Source organism: Salmo salar, chromosome ssa20 (assembly GCF_905237065.1).
Source record: "Salmo salar chromosome ssa20, Ssal_v3.1, whole genome shotgun sequence".
NCBI lineage: Eukaryota > Metazoa > Chordata > Actinopteri > Salmoniformes > Salmonidae > Salmo > Salmo salar.
The window spans coordinates 43,757,042-43,778,822 of NC_059461.1; the positions used below are offsets into that span (position 1 = coordinate 43,757,042).

The window sequence follows — 21,781 nt, forward strand, 5'->3', positions numbered from 1 at the left end:
TTGACTCCAGCTAACTCAATTGACAAACTGGCAACCTGCATAGCTTTTGTAAACCGCTTAATAACAGTAACTTTCTCTCTCTCTCTTTCCGTTCCTCCGCTTCCCTCTCAAATGCATCTGTCCATCCAAACACAAAACTCCCCTATCTGTGTGATCTTTGCCTCCCACCCCCCCCCCCCACCTAACCCCTTCCTCCACCATTCTCTTCCTCCACTCCCGTGGGACAGGAGAGGCTGTGCACAGTGGAGGAGGTTCTGGATAGCCGGGGAGGCTGTGTTTACGGGACGCTGGGGGTCCTGCTCTCCATGGCTCCTCCCCCCCTCCTAATGCCTTCTCCCCCAGCCCAGCTGGCAGGCTTCGCCCTCTTCTATCTGTCCATCATGTCTGTACTGTGTGCCCTGTACTGCCACCTGGTGCCCCACCTCTGAACTGTCTGGGCAACACAATCCCTTCCTCGTCCCACAACAAACTGACTCTCTACCACTTGTGCACGCGCACACACACACACACACACACACACACACACACTATCTCAAACACACACACACACACACCACTCGCACTCCTCCGTGCTTCTCATTTCATATTGCGGTGTTTTCCATCAATGCAGCAGTATCTATTCAGACACAGCAGTCAGCAGAACTCAACAAGGGAAAAACACAAGAATGAGTGGACCACTCCCTCTCTGTCCCACTCTGCCTTAACAAAAAGGAGCGCTCGCAACTGCGTGGTTTGCCATCCACTGAAAAGGGCACAACTCCATATGCCAAATACCATATAGTAGGTTTTATCTTTTGTTGTTCCAGTTGTTTGTTGGGAAAGGTTACTTGCGTCTCAAGGAGTGGCGAGGTGGACCTTCAATGCTCTCTCGTTACCCTTCTGTCATGTACTGGCACTGCCCCCATTGAGAGAGACAGCAAGACCCTGGAGGTTGCTGTGTTGTCACTGAACTGTCCGCTACTCTACCTACCTACTGAACCTCCTTCTGTGCCTTAAGTTTGTCCGCCTGCCGGTGTGTGTGTTTTAGATGGAACCTTCCCACCCGAAGCCACTTCCATTGCACTAATAACATCAATCAAGTCGGAGTGCTTGTCATATGTAGCCTACGTGCTGCTTCCTCCCTCCTCCTGCCCCTGAGAAAAACCAACCACGAGTAATCTGACTAATCAATGCCGAGCGCTTCTCTTCTCTCCTGACTCTAGCACAGTTTAGCCTAAGCTGCAAAGTCAGTCTGAAGTTTTTGCCTAATCAAAAAGAGAGCAGGTCGGCGAGGGACATTTGTTAGCCTTTGAGTCTTTTCTGACGCACAATCAAGTATCCTACAGGAACCTTTTTTTTCCCTTGACTGTCTGTGATCCAGCCCCCCTTAGTCATAATGCTCATTTTGTGGCACTGGGGAGATGTTTCCCCTAGATACAGATTTATGATCAGCTACACCTCCCAAATCCTAACCTTATGAAGAGGAACTGAAACGCTCAAATCAACCTACATTTTACAAGGTATGTAACCTTGTTGAAGGTGATGTTCTGAAAATACTTTTTAAACATAATATGATACATTCTTAGAGTGCCAAGCACAAGTTTATTTTATTTATTTTACCTTTGTTTAACTAGGCAAGCAGATGTTTACCGTGTCAGCTCGGGGATTCGATCTTGCAACCTTTCGGTTACTGGCCCAACACTCTAACCACTAGGCTACCTGCTGCCCCATAGAGAGGTGTGGCCACAGCCATATTGAAATAACCTCATGGGAATGGTAGGGTGGCCGCGCGCCTACTGTACTCATGGCTTTTTGATCAAGACTGATTAAGAAGTGAAGAAACTAAAAGCTAGAACTACCAATTTGAGAGGGAACAACAATAAAATATCATGTTAACAAGCCTGTATTGTCCTGTCAAAAATCCACTTGCATAAGTTTTTGAGCTCATTCAGATGTATGCTACATTAGTGATTTTTGCAGGGGCATCGGATCTACTGTTACCCGACATTAGTAAGGTAGTTAAATGCATGATTTCCACAATAACAAAGCAGTTAGCTTTGAATAAGCTTGTATAGTCCAGTCAAAAACCCATTTGCATAAGTTTTTGAGCTCATTTAGCGAGCAAGGTCTAGCTGTGTTAAACATTACAGGAATTTTGACATGGGCATCGGATCATACTGTGTTAGCCAGCAAGCTAGCTAACAGCAAAAAGTTTAGCTTAATGCATGGTAGTACCCACAATAATAGTCACTTTTGCAGGCAGATGGTGTACACTATGTACAAACAGTATTCAATATGGTTTACAGTGAGGGACTTAAGATGTGCCAAACCTAAGATGTGCCAAACCTAAGAGGCTAGCTGGGCTAGAAAAACAAGTATTCAGATAATGCAAGCTAACGTTAGCTACAGACATGTAGGTTGTTAGATGTCCACTCCTATTAAATCAATTGCAACTAGTTGTGAGATTTACCAAATGATCCTGCCAGTATCCATAGTGAAATTAATAATTCATAGTAAAATTCTGGGCTGTAGCAAGCTGTTCTGTTAACATCACGAGCTACTGTAGCTAACTGACAAAATATCCGTCAATGATAGCTGAGCTTGCCATGGTTTTGGACTTGCTAGCTATGATAGCCCACCTTGCACAGTATATTTGTTTTTTATTTATTTAACTTTTATTTAACTTGGCAAGTCAATTACGAACAAACTCTTATTTACAATGACTGCCTACCAAGAGGCAAAAGGCCAAATGGGAGAATGGGGGATAACATTTTTTGGACAAAAACACTACATAAAGAGAGACCTAAGACAACTACACAACATGGCAGCAACACATGACAATACAACATATTAGCAACACATCATGACAACATTCACCACAATGGTAGCAACACCACAATGGTAGACAGCAATACATCACGCAAAGCAACCACAAGTGTCAGTGGTTGAGTCTTTGAATGTAGATAACTGTCTAGTTTGAGTGTGTTTTGCAGCTCGTTCCAGTCGCTAGCTGCAGTAAACTGAAAAGAGGAGCGACCCAGGGATTTGTGTGCTTTGGGGACCAGAATGTGACTGGCAGAACGGGTGTTGTATGTGGAGGATGAGGGCTGCAGTAGATATCTCAGAGGGTGGGGAGTGAGGCCTAAGAGGGTTTTATAAATAAGCATCAGGCAGTGTGTCTTGCACTGGGTATACAGAGATGTCCAGTTTACAGAGGAGTATAGAATGCAGTGATGTGTCCTATAAGAAGCATTGGTGGCAAATCTGATGGCCGAATGGTAAAGAACGTGTAGCCGCTCGAGAGCACCCTTACCTGCCGATCTATACATTTCGTCTCCATAATCTAGCATGGGTGGGTTGGTAATCTGATTCAGGGTTTGGCAGCTGGGGTGAAAGAGGAGCAATTACAATAGAGAAAACCAATCCTGCAGCTTGGATATGAAAACATTCTCAATAAAGCAACTAACATGCATTGTAATCTGGGCTGCCTGTCAGATGAACCATTCAAGTGATGTCATTTATGGCGGCACGCATTAGTCAATGACGCAATTTTCTAATGTTTTTTTCAGCTACTTTAAGGGTAGGAACTTGCTTCTTTATCACATTAGACTTAATAAAATGTTTCAGTTCGTCTTTAACCATTAGTAGGGAAAACTGACCCACGATCAGTGTCTAGGTGCAACTTCACTCTACTCCCTTTTAGCACTTGCCTGATCCCAGGTCTGTTTGTGTGTTAAAACAAATCTGCGACCAGTCTAGGTAGGCACAAGCTGTGGTAACAATCAGCCCCAGGATATGACTGGACTGCCTTCAGAAAGTATTCACACCCTGTGACTTTTTACAAATGTTGTTGTCTTACAAAGTGGGATTAAAATGGATTTGTCATTTTTTGTCTACGATCTACAGAAAATACTCTAATACAAATACAAAGTGGGGGGGAAATTATGAAAAATAAAACCCTAATCTTGATTAGGTAAGTGTTAGAATCCCATTTGGCAGCGATTACAGCTGTGAGCTCTGTGAAATTGGTTGTTGATCATTCGTGAACATCCATTTTCAGGTTTTGCCATAGATTTTCAAGAAGATTTGTCAGAACTACAATTATGCCACTCAGGAACATTCACTTTCTTCCTTGTAAGCAACTCCAGTGTAGATTTGGCCTTGTGTTTTAGGTTATTGTCCTGCTGAAAGGTGAATTTGTCTCCCAAGTTTTCGCCTCTGCTTAGCTCCATTACATTTATTTTTTATCCAGAAAACTCCCAAGTCCTTAATTATTACAAGCATACCCATAACATGATGCAGCCACCACTATGCTTGAAAATATGGAGAGTGGCACAGAGTAATGAATGCATTACAGAGTAATGTATTCAGGACAAATTGTGTATTGATTTGTCAATTTTTTATGCAGTATTACTTTAGTGCCTTGTTGCAAACAGGATACATGTGTAGCGTGGTTCGTTCTGCGTTGTGTACTTTTACTTAGGACACTGCCACAACTGGAATTCTGATGGTTGGATAATTTTGATTCGACCTGCACACGAAGAGACAACACACAATATTGTAATGACCCGGCTGGGTCATAAAGGAAAAAGAGACGGACTCTAGGTGTGCAGGTCAGAACACAGGTTTATTCCTAAACTGGGCTATTGTTCAGGCCACAGCCCACGCCGCTAAATGCCGAATGTGCACAATTATACCAAGTCTAATTAATGTTTACTCCCATAGGAACAGATCAAGGCCCCGAACAGAAAGAGAGAGAAGATGAGACAGTAATCCCTATTTATCATTTCCAAGTCCCGCAGGATTACCCATCATACCCCCCCAACCTTTCCCTCTGTCCTGACATATTTAACCCCTGCTAGTAGCCATGAGAACCATAACACACCCACAAACACAGAACACAATACCGGGTCGTTACATAGCCCCCCCCCCTTCTAAACCCTAGCCCCTAGGGTTACACAACAAAATCCTTAAAACGACCCAGAGGTCGCATCAGTCTCTTGGGCCTCCCCGTGGCTCTCACCGGTGAACCCCCAGAACACTCATCTGCCCCAATGTCATTTCCAGCGCCCTCCGAAGAAGCAGCCCCCATCCCAGGCTCAGGTTGCGCTAGAGTCTCCTCGTTAGACTGTTCCCGTGGGCTCACATCAGAGACCTCACTCCCATTTCCTACCGTTTTCCTCCCTCTGTAGGGTGCCATTCGGTCCCGGTGGACCACCACCTTCCTGCTCCGTGGGGGGACCTCCACCCGGTACGTCACCTCCCCCACTCTCTCTATCACCAGACACGGCCCCACCCATGCACTGTCCAGCTTTGGGCACCGCCCCTTCTTGCGCATGGGGTTGTGAAGCCACACACATTCTCCCGCTCCAAAGTGCCTCCCCCTAGCGCGCGAGTCGTAGTGGTGCTTTTGGCGCACCCCTGCGTTCTCGAGTTGCTCTCTTGCGAAGGTGTGAGCCGCTTCTAACCGTTTCTGCAGACGACACACATAGTTCGGGCCAGGCAAAACCCCGTCGTCATTATCAGGAGGGTGGCCAAACGTCAGTTCGGCTGGGGTGCGCAACTCACGACCTAACATTAGTAGCGCTGGGGAGCACGCAGTCGATTCTTGAACAGCCGACCTACATGCCATAAGAATAAACGGTAAGTGGGTGTCCCAATCTCTCTGGTGTTTTGAGGTAACGATGGCCAGCTGCTGTGCTAACCTTCTGTTAAATCTTTCCACCACCACTCTGGGGGTGAAGCGGAGTAGTGCGCGTCTTCTCCGCGCCTAACCGTCTACACAACTCTGAGAACACCCGTGACTCGAAGTTTCTCCCCTGGTCGCTGTGGATAGACTGTGGCACCCCAAACCGACTGATTATTCCCCCCACCAACGCATCAGCTACTGTCTCTGCCTCCTGGTCTGGGAGAGCGTAAGCCTCCGGCCACTTGAAGTAGTCCATAGCGGTTAGAATCCACCTGTTACCTCTGTCTGTGTTTGGAAATGGCCCCACTATGTCTACCCCCAGTCTCTCCATGGGCTCCCCTACTGGGAATTGTTGTAGGAGGGCGTGTGACTGACCTGGAGGTCCTTTTTTAGCAGCACACTCGTCGCACTGCCTACAAAAGTCCTCAACATCCCTCCTGTGCCTGGCCCAATAGAAGCCTTTACGCATGCGCTTTAACGTTTTGGAGACCCCAAAATGCCCTGCGCCAACTTCCCCATTAAGCTGCTGTAACACGCTCCCCTGCAGCCTTTTGGGCACCACTACCTGCCACGTAATTTCTCCAGTCGCTGGCTTTTTCCACCCCCTCTGGAGCACTCCCTCAGCCACTCTAAGGACTGTGAATTTAGCCCACAGTCCCTTGGTGACTGGTGATAGAGGGGCTACTTCCCCCCACGGCGGTCGTCTTCTCTCTTCCACCCACCGCAGCACAGGACGCAGCTCTGCGTCCTCCTCCTGGAGACGCCTCCACTCCCCAACGTCCACAGCCTCAAGCTCCCGGCACTCTGTCACACTCAGCTGACTCACCGTGGTGGTGACTCCCTCCTCCCTGCACAGTTCTCTCTCTCGCTCCACCCGTTTGGCGCAGTACCCACAGCCATCCTCAGCACACGGGCGGCGGGACAAGGCGTCTGCATTGCTGTGGCGAAGGCCGGCTCTGTGCTCCACCTGGAAGTCGTAGGGTTGCAGCTCCTCCAGCCAGCGGGCAATCTGACCCTCTGGCTCCTTGAAGGAGAGAAGCCACTGCAGGGCGGAGTGATCCGTCCGGACCACAAACGGCAGGCCCCCCAGGTAGTACTTGAAATGGCGTACTGCTGCCACGACAGCCAAAAGCTCTCTCCTTGTCACGCAGTAGCGTTTTTCAGCCTTATCAAAAGTCCTGCTGTAATAAGCTACTACGTGTTCCCCATCCGGACCACGCTGAGCCAGCACAGCCCCCAAACCCTCATTGCTTGCGTCGGTGTCCAGGATGAACGGACGGTTCGGGTCTGGTGAGGCCAGGACAGGGGCCACCATCAGGGCACGTTTGAGAGCCTCAAACGCCCGCTGGTGCTCTTCAGTCCACTGAAAAACAGTGTCCTCCTTGAGAAGGTGGTTCAACGGAGCCGCTACCCCCGCAAACCCCTTCACAAACCTACGATAGTAGGATGCCAGCCCCAGGAAGCTCTTAACCTCTTTTTTTTCCCCCTGGAACTGGCCACCCCCTCACAGCCTCTACTTTGTCTGGCATCGTGCTGATGCCCTCACCACCCAGCTGATGTCCCAGGAACGCCACCTCCCTTTGCATGAAATGGCACTTTCCCGGATGTAATTTTAGCCCCGCCCCCGAGATCCTCTCCAACACTCGCCTAAGTGCCCCCAGTGCCCCCTCGAACGATGTGCCGTGCACCAATATGTCGTCTAGGTACACAACACACTCGTCTCTCGGAACCCCCGCCAGCACTCTGTCCATGAGCCTCTCAAAGGTGGCAGGAGCATTACAGAGCCCGAAGCACAGCACCTTGAACTGCCAATGGCCCCTATCTGTGGAGAAGGCCGTTTTTTCACGTGCCCCTGGCGAGAGGGGCACCTGCCTGTAGCCACTGCGCAGATCAAGGGAGGAGAACCACGAGGACCCTCTCACGTGGTCTAGCGACTCATCAATCCTCGGTAGGGGATAAGAGTCTTTAGTGGTGACAGAATTTAGGCCCCTGTAGTCAACACAAAACCTAAGTTTACCCCCTTTCTTAGGCACCATGACGACCGGCGCGGACCATGGGCTATCTGATGGCTCAATGAAATCAGCCCGCAACATGTCAACAATAGCTGTGTCTGCTGCTTCCCTCCTGGCAAGGGGAATACGACGGGGCCGAATTTTAATGGGTCGGGCGTCCCCAGTGTCTATTTCGTGCTGAACTAGGTGCGTTTGTCCTACCTCATCTTCCCCCCAAGCGAAGCTATCTTTAAAGTCCAACAGCAGCTGCTTTAACTGTCTCTGTTGTCTCTCATCCAAACCCTGACAGTTCTTCAGCCACACAGCCTCGACGCGTCGATAGCTTCCTCCTTCCCCCCGTCGGGCTGATGGGGTGAAGGAGCCAGTGTGTTTTGGGCTACTGAGCTGCCTGTGCTTGCACCATGATGGGGAGTGAAGGCCGTCGCCGCCGGAGACAGCTGCTGGAATGGCACAACGACCAAGGGAGCAGCCGGGATGACCGGTGGAGTTTCTGCCAGCTTGGAGGAAGACGGAGGGACAGCCCTGCCCCCTGCTGGCTCTCCCGAAGGCGACATTCCCACTGTGGGCCCCCCCCCAACAGCCTCAAAGTGCCCGACGCTAAGTCCAACTGAGCCCCACAGTTTTTCAAAAGTCCATTCCCAGTATACAGGGGTCCTGCACCGCTGCTACCCACGCCAGACACCCCACAGTTCTCCCCCCCACAGTCACAGATAGCTGACACTTCCCTAACATGGGGGCTAGCTCCCCCGTGACAGTCCGTAGCTGGACAAGGGTCGGCTCCACCCGCACCCCAACAGGTAGTATGTCTGGTCTCACCAGGGTTACTGTAGAGCCCGTGTCGACCAGGGCGATACATTCCACCCCTCTACCTTGACGATGACATTGCAGAAGTCCCCAACGGTGGTACGTCCCACCACAACTACCGGACTAGGAAACACGGCGGCAGCTACACCCTGGGGGAGCAGGTCCCCACCCTCTTGTCTGCGCTGCTGGGTACCTCTTTTGCTTACAGTGGGTTTGGGGGCGGGGGGGTGGGTCCGCGCTGCCCCCTGCGCGAGAACCCGCCGTCGTTTCCTTGGTGACGGGGGAGTCTGCCACACTCCCGCTGAATGTGGCCAGGCTGGCCACAACCCCAGCAGACAATAGGAGTTGAGCTGACACTGCGACGCTGCCTGGAGCCCCTCTCCATGACAAGCGAAGCAGTCTTGACTAGCCCGCCCAACTCATCGACCCACTCTGGTTTCGTGACCCCTGGCACCCCAGCCACCACTGCTCTCACCTCTGGTTGACTGGCGACTTCCACTCTCACTCCCTCACCCCAGATCAGCTCCCTCTTCCTGGCTATCTCCACTGCAGCCCGCAGAGATGGTGGGTCCGCCATCTGAACATGCTTACCCAGTTCGGTGGAAGAGAGCGCTCTAATAAAACTGTCCCGTGCCAGCTCGTCTTGCACCCCAATCGGCATAGTTGCATAAGCCCGCCTGGTCAGGCTCAGAATACCACTTGCCAACGCCTTTAATGATTCCCCCTGAAGTCTCTTTTTGTTACTCAGTTAAATCCGCAGCATGTTGGGCTGCGCGTCGCTGCCGAAACGGCCCCCCAATGCCTCCACTAGCGCACCGTAGTCGCCCCTCTCGTCCGGGGCTAGCGTTAACAGGCATTCCGACGCCTCCTCTGTCAGGCTCAGGGCAAGCTGTAACGCTTTCGTCTCGTCAGACCACCTCCCGGCTCTAGCCAACAACTCGAATTGAGTGGAAAAAACTTCCCATTTACCTTGTCCATTGAACTTTGGTAGTTTAGCCGCTACCGTGGCTAATGGCAATAGGCCGCTGCCATCTCTGTTTACATAAGCAGGCCCCGCCATTTCCGCACCTGGTGACGTCGATATCCCCGTCGCCGTGACGTCTGCTCTCGAGCGGTGTGAAGGAAAACCCGCCAGTTCTGCCATCTTGCTGACTGACAATTTAACTCCCGCCATGTGGCCCTCCAGCTCTTCTACGGCAGTCGCCGCCCGACCCTCCCGAACGGGTACCCCCGAGCCCACAACGGACACATTGTCCGACTCTTCCTTAATTTTCCGCCTTGCCCCAAGCATCATGACCGTAGATGCGAGTCACGCTAAAGCTAACCCGGCCTATACTACACAGCTAACTCGCCTAGTCTTGATCCCGTAGTTCGAAAGCACTTCTGACGCCAATGTAATGACCCGGCTGGGTCATAAAGGAAAAAGAGACGGACTCTAGGTGTGCAGGTCAGAACACAGGTTTATTCCTAAACTGGGCTATTGTTCAGGCCACAGCCCATGCCGCTAAATGCCGAATGTACACAATTATACCAAGTCTAATTAATGTTTACTCCCATAGGAACAGATCAAGGCCCCGAACAGAAAGAGAGAGAAGATGAGACAGTAATCCCTATTTATCATTTCCAAATCCCGCGGGATTACCCATCATACCCCCCAACCTTTCCCTCTGTCCTGACATATTTAACCCCTGCTAGTAGCCATGAGAACCATAACACACCCACAAACACAGAACACAATACCGGGTCGTTACAATATGTTAGCCCTTGGTGCAGTCACAGCTCTCGGGCACCTGCGTGAGCACATAGAAACTCACTCAAACACGGTCCCAAATACTCCCGAGTTACAATAGGTACCCTAATTAGCGAGCTCGGTGAAAGTTGTTAACATAAATCTTTATAATTGTCCACATTGTAACAAAACCTATAGTTGCGTAACAGCACTTTATGTAACTTTACCACAGTTTTATATTGACAAATTACGGCGCCAAGTACAACATACCTTGCTAGTTGAAGGTCAGGCAAAAGAGAACAATAAGAGGGTACGTAAGTACAGATAACCCGCGATGGACCAAACCAAAATATACAAAACTTTTACAATTAGGTGTATTTACAATATAGATATCAACAACAACAAAAAATGTACACCGAAAAATAACATTAACTATGCAGCTGTAATTAAATAAAGGAAACCCATAGAATTATTATTATTGTTATTAACTTATTAACATCCCCTCTTGACCTGGCCTACTTGAACTGTCCTTGTGTGCAACTTGGTGCATAATCTAGGGGAACAACATCACTCTACTACACATGTTTTGGAATATTATTTTGTACAGGCTTCCTTTTCACTGTCAATTAGCTTAGTATTGTGGAGAAACTGCAATGTTGATCCATCCTCAGTTTTGTCCTATCACAGCCATTACACTGTTTTAAAGTCACCATTAGGCTCATGGTGAAATCCCAGAGCGGTTTCCTTCCTTCCTGGGGCGTTGTGTGTTAGGAAGGACACCTGTTTCTTTGTAATGACTGGGTGAATTGATGCACAATCCAAAGTGTAATTAATAACTTCACCATGTTCAAAGGAAAATTTATTATCTGCTTTTTTTTTTAACCCTTCTACTAATAGGCGCCCTTCTTTGCGAGGCATTGGAAAATCTCCCTGGTCTTTGTGGTTGAATCTGTGTTTGAAATTCACTGCTCAACTGAGGGACTTTACAGATAATTGTATGTGGGATACAGAGATGAGGTAGTCATTAAAAAAAAAAATTGCACAGAGTGAGTTCATGCAACTTAATATGACTTATTAAGCACATTTTTACTCCTGAACTTATTTTAGGCTTGCAATAACAAAGGGGTTAAAGACATTTCAGATTTTTATTTTGTAAAAAATACCATTTTGACATGGGGCGTTGTGTGTAATCAGTTTTAAATTCAGGCTGTAACACAACAAAATGTGGAAAGTGAAGGGGTGTGAATAGTTTCTGAAGGCAGTGTTTATTGCAATGAGTGCTCTTATACTGTTCTATACGAAAGACAAAGCACATATTCTGTGAGAAAGAGCGAGCAAGTGACTCTGGGTTTGTTCCAAATGGGACCCTATTCCTTATAGTGCACTACTTTTGATCAGAACCCTATGGGCCCCCTGGTTAAAAGTGGGGGGGAAATGACAACTCAATAGGGAATAGGGTGCGTGTGTAGCTTGTTGTTGATCTATGCTGAATGACAGGAGGGCTCTGAAGAGCGGTGTGTATGTTCTCTGTGTCAGTGGTCTGTTTGGTTAGAGGATGTGTACCCACGTGCCGATCTCTACTGTTGTTGACCTTTCAACTCTTTCCCAGAGCTCCTCCTTTCACAATAAAATGAACCAAATATTTGGTGTTCCTTCCTTCTTCTCTGCAGTTTGTCTTCTCTCCGCGCTACTTTAAATTGTGTTACCACATTTTCTCTCATTCACTCACACACTTACATTTGCTCCTGTGGGATATGTTGTTCAGTGGGTATCTCAGTGCACCAGTCCCTACTTATTGTAATCCTGTGCTTCTGTTTGCACACCTCTGCTCCTTTTCCATGCTCTCCTCAAGGTCATGCCTTTGGATCCCATTCACCTTTTCCATTATGTTGAGTTTCATGTCTTTACATTTTTGTTGATGATTTCTGTTATCTTTTGGTGGTGGTTTTTGATATTATTATTTACACATCCATTGACATATCCTTTTTTGTTCTCCCCTCTCCTGTTTTCCATCCTCCTTTTGCCTCGCGTGTGTGTTTCTGTGCGTGTATGTGTGTGCATGTGCTCTTTGTCTGGCCTCAGACCCAGCTGTGCCTGCCCCTCCACATCCTGGAGGAGAGAGGGCTCCCCCAGCTGGCCGGGACGGTGTGTGCGCTCCTGGAGCTGGCCCCGCCCAAACACACAACTTCCCCCACCACCACCATCACTACCCCTCTGGCCATTTAGGGCAGCGGAGTTCCACATTCACTCTCATGGATGGACAGACACAGGACCCACTCTCTCCCTCTCCGAGGGTACGTTACATGGCTTTCCCTCTCAACCACCCCTGGCACAAGGGTGTGAAGAGAAGACACCCTAAAAAAATGCTCCCCCATTTTCCCCCCGCCCCCTCAGCCATACAGGGGCACCCAGCCTTCCCAGACAAGTCTTCCCCAATGGAGAGAGAGAGAGAGGGAACAAAAGTAGGTAAAAGAAAGGGATGACTGTCTTTCCCCCAGTGTCCCCACACAGACTGCTTACGATTTGCATCCTCTAAAGACAGACAGACAACCGAGATTGTTCCAGACAAACGGTCAGTTGGACGGCAAGGAAGAGGGTTCTTTTTTTCTAATATTAGTCAGTTGTCTTCTCTCTCCATCCTCCTTTTACTTATGTTCACCAGGGATTGTTTTATTTTACACCATTATTATTATTATTATTATTAATGCATCTCATTTTTCATATTCATGTTACTGTTACATGTCAGATCATTGCATGTCAGTGGGATCAGGTAGGGGGAAGGGTTCGGAGACTAGGAAGTTGTCTAAGTAACACAGTCATGTGCTACAAAGAGTCATTTGAGCAACAGTTACGTTGATGCTGCCAACACTTAAAATGGCTGTTATTAAATGAACCAGTCTTCTACATTTTTTTATTATGTGTGTCAAATCACGAGCTAGCTGAAACAAAAGCGATGCTGGAGTAGAAAGCGAGAGGGAGCTCTGGGAATCTCTGTTTTATTCTTTCTCAAAATGTTGTGTACAAATATATAATGAGTGAACAAAACATTAGGAACACTATCCTAATATTGAGTTGCACCCCCTTTTGGGGCATGGCCTCTACAAGGTGTCAAAAGCGTTCCATAGGGATGCTGGCCCATGTTGACTCCAATGCTTCCCACAGTTGTCATGTTAGCTGGATGTCCTTTGGGTGGTGGACCATTATTGATACACATGGGAAACTGTTGAGCATGAAAAACCCAGCAGCATTGCCGTTCTTGACACTCAAACCGGTGCGCCTGGCATCTACTACCATACTCAGTTCAAAGGCACTTCAATATTTTGTCTTGCCCATTCACCCTCTGAATGGTTCACATACACAATCCAGGTCTCAATTGTCTGAAGCCTTAAAAATCCATCTTTAACCTGTCTCCTCCCCTTCATCTACACTGATTTGAAGTGGATTTAACAAGTGACATCTATAAGGGATCATAGCTTTCACCTGATCAGTCTGTCATGGAAAGAGGTGTTCCTGATCTTTTGTACACTCATTGTATATGGGTCATTATACAGAAGTGGTGCAAATTGGGGGTTGGAAAAAATTCACATTTGTATCCTATTTTCCCTCAACGTTCTGCACACGTCTTCCAACATATGTCAGGGAGGTGTGTGTGTGTGTGTGTGTGTGTGTGTATATATACGCACACACTACTCACTTTGTATTGCATATTTGAAGTCTTTACCTTAACACTAGATGTCATTTCTGAAACATAGTGTAAAAGTTGCAGTAAAGGGAGAACCAGCACAGTAGTGATAATTTTGATTAACCTTATTACACATTCATTTGAGAAATTATTTGCATACCAAATTAACAAAATGACAGGCGTTGGGAAAATAACGTGTTTCAGTGTCAATAGAGGACTCCGATGGATATAATTCGTTTTAGTATAGACATTGCTATTGAGGGCTTCCCCCATTTAAAAGTAGTGAACTGGGTGCGTATTCCTATGGGTTCGGAGTGATCAACCAATGATCAGAAAGCATTGTCGTCTTCAAATTTGTAAACCAAAGACGAAAGTAATATCCAGGAGCCATGACCGATATTTATATCAGGACATTGGTCCCAAGATCCAGACCCAGTGAGTTGAGACGATGACACGTAAAGACCAAATTTGTGGTCTTGAGTGTTTTTATGGGGGGGGCTCAGTTCGGCTTTCAACTAACTCCTTAAAGTCGTAGTAGTGTATTGCACAAGGTGCCACTTTGAAAGTGGATAGTGCATAAGCAATTTCTCTTGTCATGTCAATCATTGCAGACCTTAGAGAGCTATTTATGACATGTCAGAAATGTCCAGATCAACTAGCCCATGTCAGCTAAAATCTTTTAGCAATGTTTTTTAGACTATTGATTTGCAGGAAATAGGATATAAAATGGCAAAACGTTCTCTCAGCCAACAAGAGGGGTGTGAACAGTTTGTCAGTAATGTGCTTGTGGCACAGATGTTCCCCAATGTGGAAGGGGGCCTGAGTAAAAAGTTTGGGAACCCCTGCAGTAGAGCATAGTACATTTATAGACGTCTATGTTTTGGCTAAATCGATGCTAATGTTTGGGGTCTTGGATGGTTGGATCGCCCTGCTGGATATGCATCTCAATACTCTACACTTTTTCATAAAGTGTGGACTTGTCCCCTACCCACATGGTGGTCCTCTTGTAGCTCAGTCGGCAGAGCAATGCCGCATGCAACTTTAAAATGGAGATAGCCTCAATGGCACTGCCCATGTTGTCACAGACGCCGTAATGGCATAGATACAAAGACGAGACCTCTATATAAATGTCCCTTTTTCAGGACCCTGTCTTTCAAAGACCATTCGTAAAAATCTAAATAACTAAACAGATCTTCATTGTAAAGGGTTTAAACACTGTTTCCCATGCTTGTTCAATGAATCATAAACAATTAATGAACATGCACCTGTGGAATGGTCGTTAAGACACTAACAGCTTAGACGGTAGGCAATTAAGGTCACAGTTATGAAAACTTAGGACACTAAAGAGGCCTTTCTACTGACTCTGAAAAACACCAAAAGAAAGATGCCCAGGGTCCCTACTCATCTGTGTGAACGTGCCTTAGGCATGCTGCAAGGAGGCATGAGGACTGCAGATGTGGCCAGGGCAATAAATTGCAATGTCTGTACCGTAAGACGGCGCTACAGGGAGACAGGACGGACAGCTGATAGTCCTCGCAGTGGCAGACAACGTGAAACAACACCTGCACAAGATCGGTACATCTGAACATCACACCTGCGGGACAGGTACAGGATGGCAACAACTGCCCGAGTTACGCCAGGAATGCACAATCCTTCCATCAGTGCTCAGACTGTCCGCTATAGGCTGAGAGAGGCTGGACTGAGGGTTGTAGGCCTGTTGTAAGGCAGGTCCTCACCAGACATCCCCGGCAACAACGTCGCCTATGGGCACAAACCCACCGTCGCTGGACCAGACAGGACTGTCAAAAAGTCGTCTTCACTGACGAGTCGCGCTTTTGTCTCACCAGGGGTGATGGTCAGATTCGCGTTTATCGTCGAAGGAATGTGTGTTACACCGAGGCCTGTACTCTGGAGCGGGATCGATTTGGAGGTGGAGGGTCCGTCATGGTCTGGGGCAGTGTGTCACAGCATCATCGGACTGAGCTTGTTGTCATTGCAGGCAATCTCAAAGCTGTGCGTTACAGGCAAGACATCCTCCTCCCTCATGTGGTACACTTCCTGCAGGCTCATCCTGACATGACCCTCCAGCATGACAATGCCACCAGCCATACTGCTCATTCTGTGCGTGATTTCCTGCAAGACAGGAATGTCAGTGTTTTGCCATGGCCAGCGACGAGTCCGGATCTCAATCCCATTGAGCACGTCTGGGACCTGTTGAATCGGAGGGTGAGGGCTAGGGCCATTCCCCCCAGAAATGTTCAGGACCTTGCAGGTCCCTTGGTGGATGAGTGGGGGAACATCTCACAGCAAGAACTGGCAAATCTGGTGCAGTCCATGAGGAGATGCACTGCAGTACTTAATGCAGCTGGTGGCCACACCACATACTGACTGTTACTTATGATTTTGACACCCCCCCCCCCCTTTGTTCAGGGACACATTATTCAATTTCTGTTAGTCACATGTCTGTGGAACTTGTTCAGTTTATGTCTCAGTTGTTGAATCTAGTTATGTTCATACAAATATTTACACATGTTAATAAGTTTGCTGAAAATAAACACAGTTGACAGTGAGAGGACGTTTCTTTTTTTGCTGAGTTTATATCTCCATGTTGTCAATTGTTTCGGTTGCGACTGTTTCCAACTTCAAAGAATCCCCATAGCTCTCTTTCATTTGGACAGATGTACATCCCACCAAACATATAATTAATGACACTAATTAAAAATAGATGATTTACCAACTTGCTCACTCATTTTCTAAAAAATGTTTGCAGATGGACTACTCACCATGTGGCCATGCTGGAGAAGGGTGCAATCCTTCACCTGGTGATATTTGTAGGGGTGTGGCTTAAGGTACATTCATTCTATTATCTTTTAATGTGTGTATTTCGGTAGTGACTTCAAAAGGTGGGACAGCATTTTTTATAGATAGATGTTTAGAAATAAAGTACTAATGAGAAGAGTATCTTTCAATGTAATAATAGAACAATTCAAGATGTTCTATGAAATAAAGCATTTAAGTAGTTTTTATTATTTCAAAACATGACGTTTAGGAATCGGTGTAGGACAGCCAACTCAATAGAAATAGGTGTATAAAAAATGACTTTGTACTATATTAATTTAACAATATATTTTTTATTGCCTTGGATTGAATTACAAGATATCATTAAGTAAATACATTTGTAGAGTTTTTTTTTATATATATATATATATATATATATATATAGATATATAGATATATCTATATATATCTCGTTTTTTGGGGGGTGGGACTGCAATTTGCACCACTTCTGTAGAACCACTCGTATATAAAGCTTCAATTTATGTGTTTTGCTACAAGGAGTTGCGGTCTCGTGTAGCTACATGGATTGGACACCGCACCCCAGGGTGTAGGTAGACACTGTCCGTAAGTGCTGTGCCAGGGCAAGTAAAATAAAAAGTTCTTTAAGAAAACAAAACAGGCCTCTTTAAAGTTTAGTGTTTTGAGTGTGATTGGTTCAAGCTGATCCTAGACCAGTGTTTACAGGCAAGTTCTTCCTTGAGCGCAGCTCAATCAAGTCTGTAATCAAGGGCCTATGTATGGGCAGGTTGACTGACAGCATGACATTATTGCCTGCACCTTTGCATTCGTCTCTGTTTCTATCCTGAAGTAATGTTTTTTTCTTATTATTGTCCACTCTAGTGATGAGCGGTTGGGGCCTGCCAGGGTCTGGGGCTAAACATACACTAACTTTGTAGAAAATAAGTCTGTTTTATTTGTCTTTTTTACAAATCACCTCCACAGTTGAGTTCAGCATGGCGAGTTGTGACACCATAGACAAGTAGTAGTGAATATGACACTGTTTCCCTCATGCACGGAAATCTTTTTATCACTACATGTAGCTAAGCTTGCATGAGATTAAAAGCGGTCTATAGATTTTGCTATTGACAGTGTTCAAGACACCCTTCCGATTCTCATGATCAAGTTGTTTTTTAAGTGTATTGTATTGTTTAAGTGTATTGTTTTTTTATGGACACAAATGTGGCTCTTGCTGCACACATTGATAATTTGGTCTGTTCATTAGGCGCCAAACAGGGAAAGAAACACAGGGACTACCTGTTTTTGTCCAATAAGAAATGTTAATTTTTGTTATCCATTGCAAAACATTTTCAGTTGCAGTGTTACCTACAGAAAGACAGGTTAACTGACTGACTCTTAGTTCTGAGGCAGACACAACCTCTACTTCCCATGGAGGGGGATGAGGGAGTGCTAGCCTCAGGACTGACCCGAGGACAACTGATTGAATGGGCTCTTGTAGGCAGATTCCCAGCCTCCCTTTTCAGAACTCGAAGTCTATCGAAAATAAAGTTAAAATGGTAATATCTCTGATATTTTCCCCTTCAGAAGCTATGTAGGCAGCCTACATAGCTTTTACTGTAAGGATGTGCATCGATGTAGGCTGGGATTCTGCCTACATAGCTTCTGAAGGGAAAGAATATCAGAGGTATGTTTTTACCATTAACTTTCTTTTGGATAGACTGAGTTCTGAAAAGGGAAGTTAAAGGTGATTTAAATAGTAGTATAAATGTTTTGTATAGATATTTTAGTGTTTCTCCCCCCCCCGCCTGACTTGGACTTTCTCCAGCTGAAATCATGTGCCCCTACTGCTGGTTCTGGACCCTGTGACATTTGTACAGTAAAATAGATGCATTCCATTTGTTTACAAGTATGTACTACTTCCCACATACAGAGAGGACCTTTTTTTTAATGACAGCAACATGGTCTTTACAGTTTGCTGAAATTGTCCCTGAAAACATTTTAAAAAATGTAATTATTTTCTGGAATGAATATTTGGCTTTATGGTTAAAGTGGATTAATAAAAGTTTCCCATTTCAGTCTCCTGAGTGCGCTTCTTTATTACCATTCTTGCCCTTGTTAGACTGCATATAAGTAAGGACCTTGGTGGTTGTAGTATTCAAAATTGCCATGCCAACTTTATACTCTAGATCAAAGAAAAACATCAGTTCTCATTGAAGATATATTTTACTACAGGCCAAGTGTCGAGTTAGATTGTCTGTAATCAGGAATTGAACACTGAAAAGTAACATGTCTGTATTGAGAACAATACTTTTTTGGAGTTTACTTTCACTGGAGCTCCTGAAGCCGGGACACCTCACTTTTTCTTTCCTTTATTGGACTTGGGCTACTTGCTTTTCTTACAGGGGCCCAGGCTGCGTTGTACTAGCGTTCCTCTCCACCGCGACTGGATCTGCAGGCGACATACAGGGAATAAGACTGTTTGGGTGTAATAAACAGAGGGGACAGTTGTGACTTATTTTTTGCTTTCAGAGAATAAGAGCTGAAAATACTTGGTAGAGGGAACATACAGTTGAAGTCGGAAGTTTACATACACTTAGGTTGGAGTCGTTTTTCAACCACTCCACAAATTTCTTGTTAACAAACTATAGTTTTGGCAAGTCGATTAGGACATCTACTTTGTGCATGACGCAAGTAATTTTTCCAACAATTGTTTACAGACAGATTATTTCACTTATAATTCACAATCACAATTCCAGTGGGTCAGAAGTTTACATACACTAAGTTGACTGTGCCTTTAAACAGCTTGGAAAATTCCAGAAAATGATGTCATGGCTTTAGAAGCTTCTGATAGGCTAACTGACATTTCAGTCAATTGGAGGTGTACCTGTGGATGTATTTCAAGGCCTACCTTCAAACTCAGTGCCTCTTTGCTTGACATCATGGGAAAATCAAAACAAGTCAGCCTAGACCTCAGACAAAAAATTGTAGACCACAAGTCTGGTTCATCCTTGGGAGCAATTTCCAAATGCCTGAAGGTACCACGTTCATCTGTACAAACAATAGTGCACTAGTGTAAACACCATGGGACCATGCAGCCATCATACCGCTCAGGAATGAGACGCGTTCTGTCTCCTGGAGATGAACGTACTTTGGTGCGAAAAGTGCAAATAAATCAAGGAACAACTGCAAAGGACCTTGTGAAGATGATGTAGAAAACCAGTGGAAAAATATCTACGGTTGAAGTCGAAAGTTTACATACACCTTAGCCAAATACATTTAAACTCAGTTTTTCACAATTCCTGACATTTGATCCAAGTAAAAATTCCCTGTCTTAGGTCAGTTAGGATCACCACTTTATTTTAAGAATGTGATATATCAGAATCATAGTAGAGAGAATGATTTATTTCAACTTTTATTTCTTTCATCACATTCCCAGTGGGTCAGAAGTTTACATACACTCAATTAGTATTTGGTAGCATTGCGTTTAAATTGTTTAACTTGGGTCAAACATTTCTGGTACCCTTCCACAAGCTTCCCACAATAAGTTGGGTGAATTTTGGCCCAGTCCTCCTGACAGAGCTGGCGTAACTGAGTCAGGTTTGTAGGCCTCCTTGCTCGCACGCGCTTTTTCAGTTCTGCCCACAAATTTTCTATAGGATTGAGGTCAGGGATTTGTGATGGCAACCCCGATACCTTGACTTTGTTGTCCTTAAGCCATTTTGCCACAACTTTGGAAGTATGCTTGAGGTCAATGTCCATTTGGAAGACCCATTTACGACCAAGCTTTAACTTCCTGACTGATGTCTTGAGATGTTGCTTCAATATATCCACATAATTTTCCTCCCCCATGATGCCATCTAGTTTGTGAGTGACCAGTCCTATAATAAATCAACACCTGAGGCGTTGCAAACAGCAACTGAAAGTGGAATATTTGAGTGCCTGTGAGTTGAGGGACTTGTTTTACCATCACAAAATAGATGGCATCATAAGGAAGTAAAATTATGTGGATATATTGAAGCAACATCTCAAGACATCAGTCAGGAAGTTAAAGCTTGGTCGCAAATGGATCTTCCAAATTGACATTTACCTCAAGCATACTTCCATACTCCGACATCAACTGTAGCAACCATAAGCCGTTCAACTAAACAAACAGTAACAGGAGGGAATAAAAATGTGGCATGGGCTATCCCCTTAGAATTCAGAATTGTTTTTTTTTTGTCAATAGTGTCATAAAATAAAACAAGATGGATTGCATAAAACACTGCACTGCCACTGGATGTGACAGGTTTCCTTGCTAGACAAGTGTGGTTTAGAGCCTATGTCCCAAATGAAACCATATTCCCTACATAGTGCACTACTTTTGACCATGACCCAATGGTTATTAAAGATTGTTTAATGATTACCTCGGTGGCTGCGTCTCGCTCCCTGGGTTCCTTCTCCAGCTGCCTGTGTAGGGCCTCTTTCTCCATCCTGTCCTCGATGACCACCTGCTCACTGTCTCTGTACTGGAACAGTAGAAAGATCAGAGTCAATATCCAGTGTACAATTTCAGTTCCATACAGGTATACTTTCTTAAAGCGGCAGTTTTCAGTCAGTTTTAGTAAGAAGCTGAGGGATAGGGCTGGAGAGAAGTAACGAATCTCACATTTATAGACGGCTATGTATGCAAGGACTGACCATCCATGATTTCAAAATGATATAGTTGACCATGTTTTGTAGTGTTTGTTTACATTTACAATGTTTACAAACATTGGAGTTAATGAAGTATGCTCATGCACATTTATAAGTTATTCTTAGAGAATCAATGGATATATACACATGACCAAAAGTATGTGACACCTCATCGAACATCTCATTCCAAGGTCATGGTCATTAATATGGACTTGGTCCCCCCTTTGCTGCTTTAACAGCCTCCACTTTTCTGGGAAGACTTTCCACTAGATGTTGAAACATTGCTGTGGGGACTTGCTTCCATTAAGCCACGAGGATTAGTGAGGTTGAGCTCTGATGTTGGGCGATTAGGCCTGGTTCACAGTTGGCATTCAAATCAAAATCACATTTTATTAGTCACATACACATGGTTAGCATAT

The 21,781-nt window shown here is 45.7% G+C and overlaps 1 protein-coding gene across 10 annotated transcripts in view; it reads left to right on the forward strand.

The window, feature by feature from the left end:
• Nucleotides 1–10,533, forward strand: part of lrch3 (leucine-rich repeats and calponin homology (CH) domain containing 3) — a 94,628-nt gene extending 84,095 nt beyond the window's left edge. For all 10 annotated transcript variants that reach the window (XM_014161925.2, XM_014161926.2, XM_014161930.2 and 7 more), the window contains one exon: nucleotides 228–10,533. In XM_014161925.2, the coding sequence (XP_014017400.1) occupies nucleotides 228–428 (201 nt within the window). In that variant the 3' untranslated portion in view covers nucleotides 429–10,533. The remainder of the gene's footprint in view (nucleotides 1–227) is intronic.
• The last annotated feature ends 11,248 nt before the right edge of the window (nucleotides 10,534–21,781 follow it).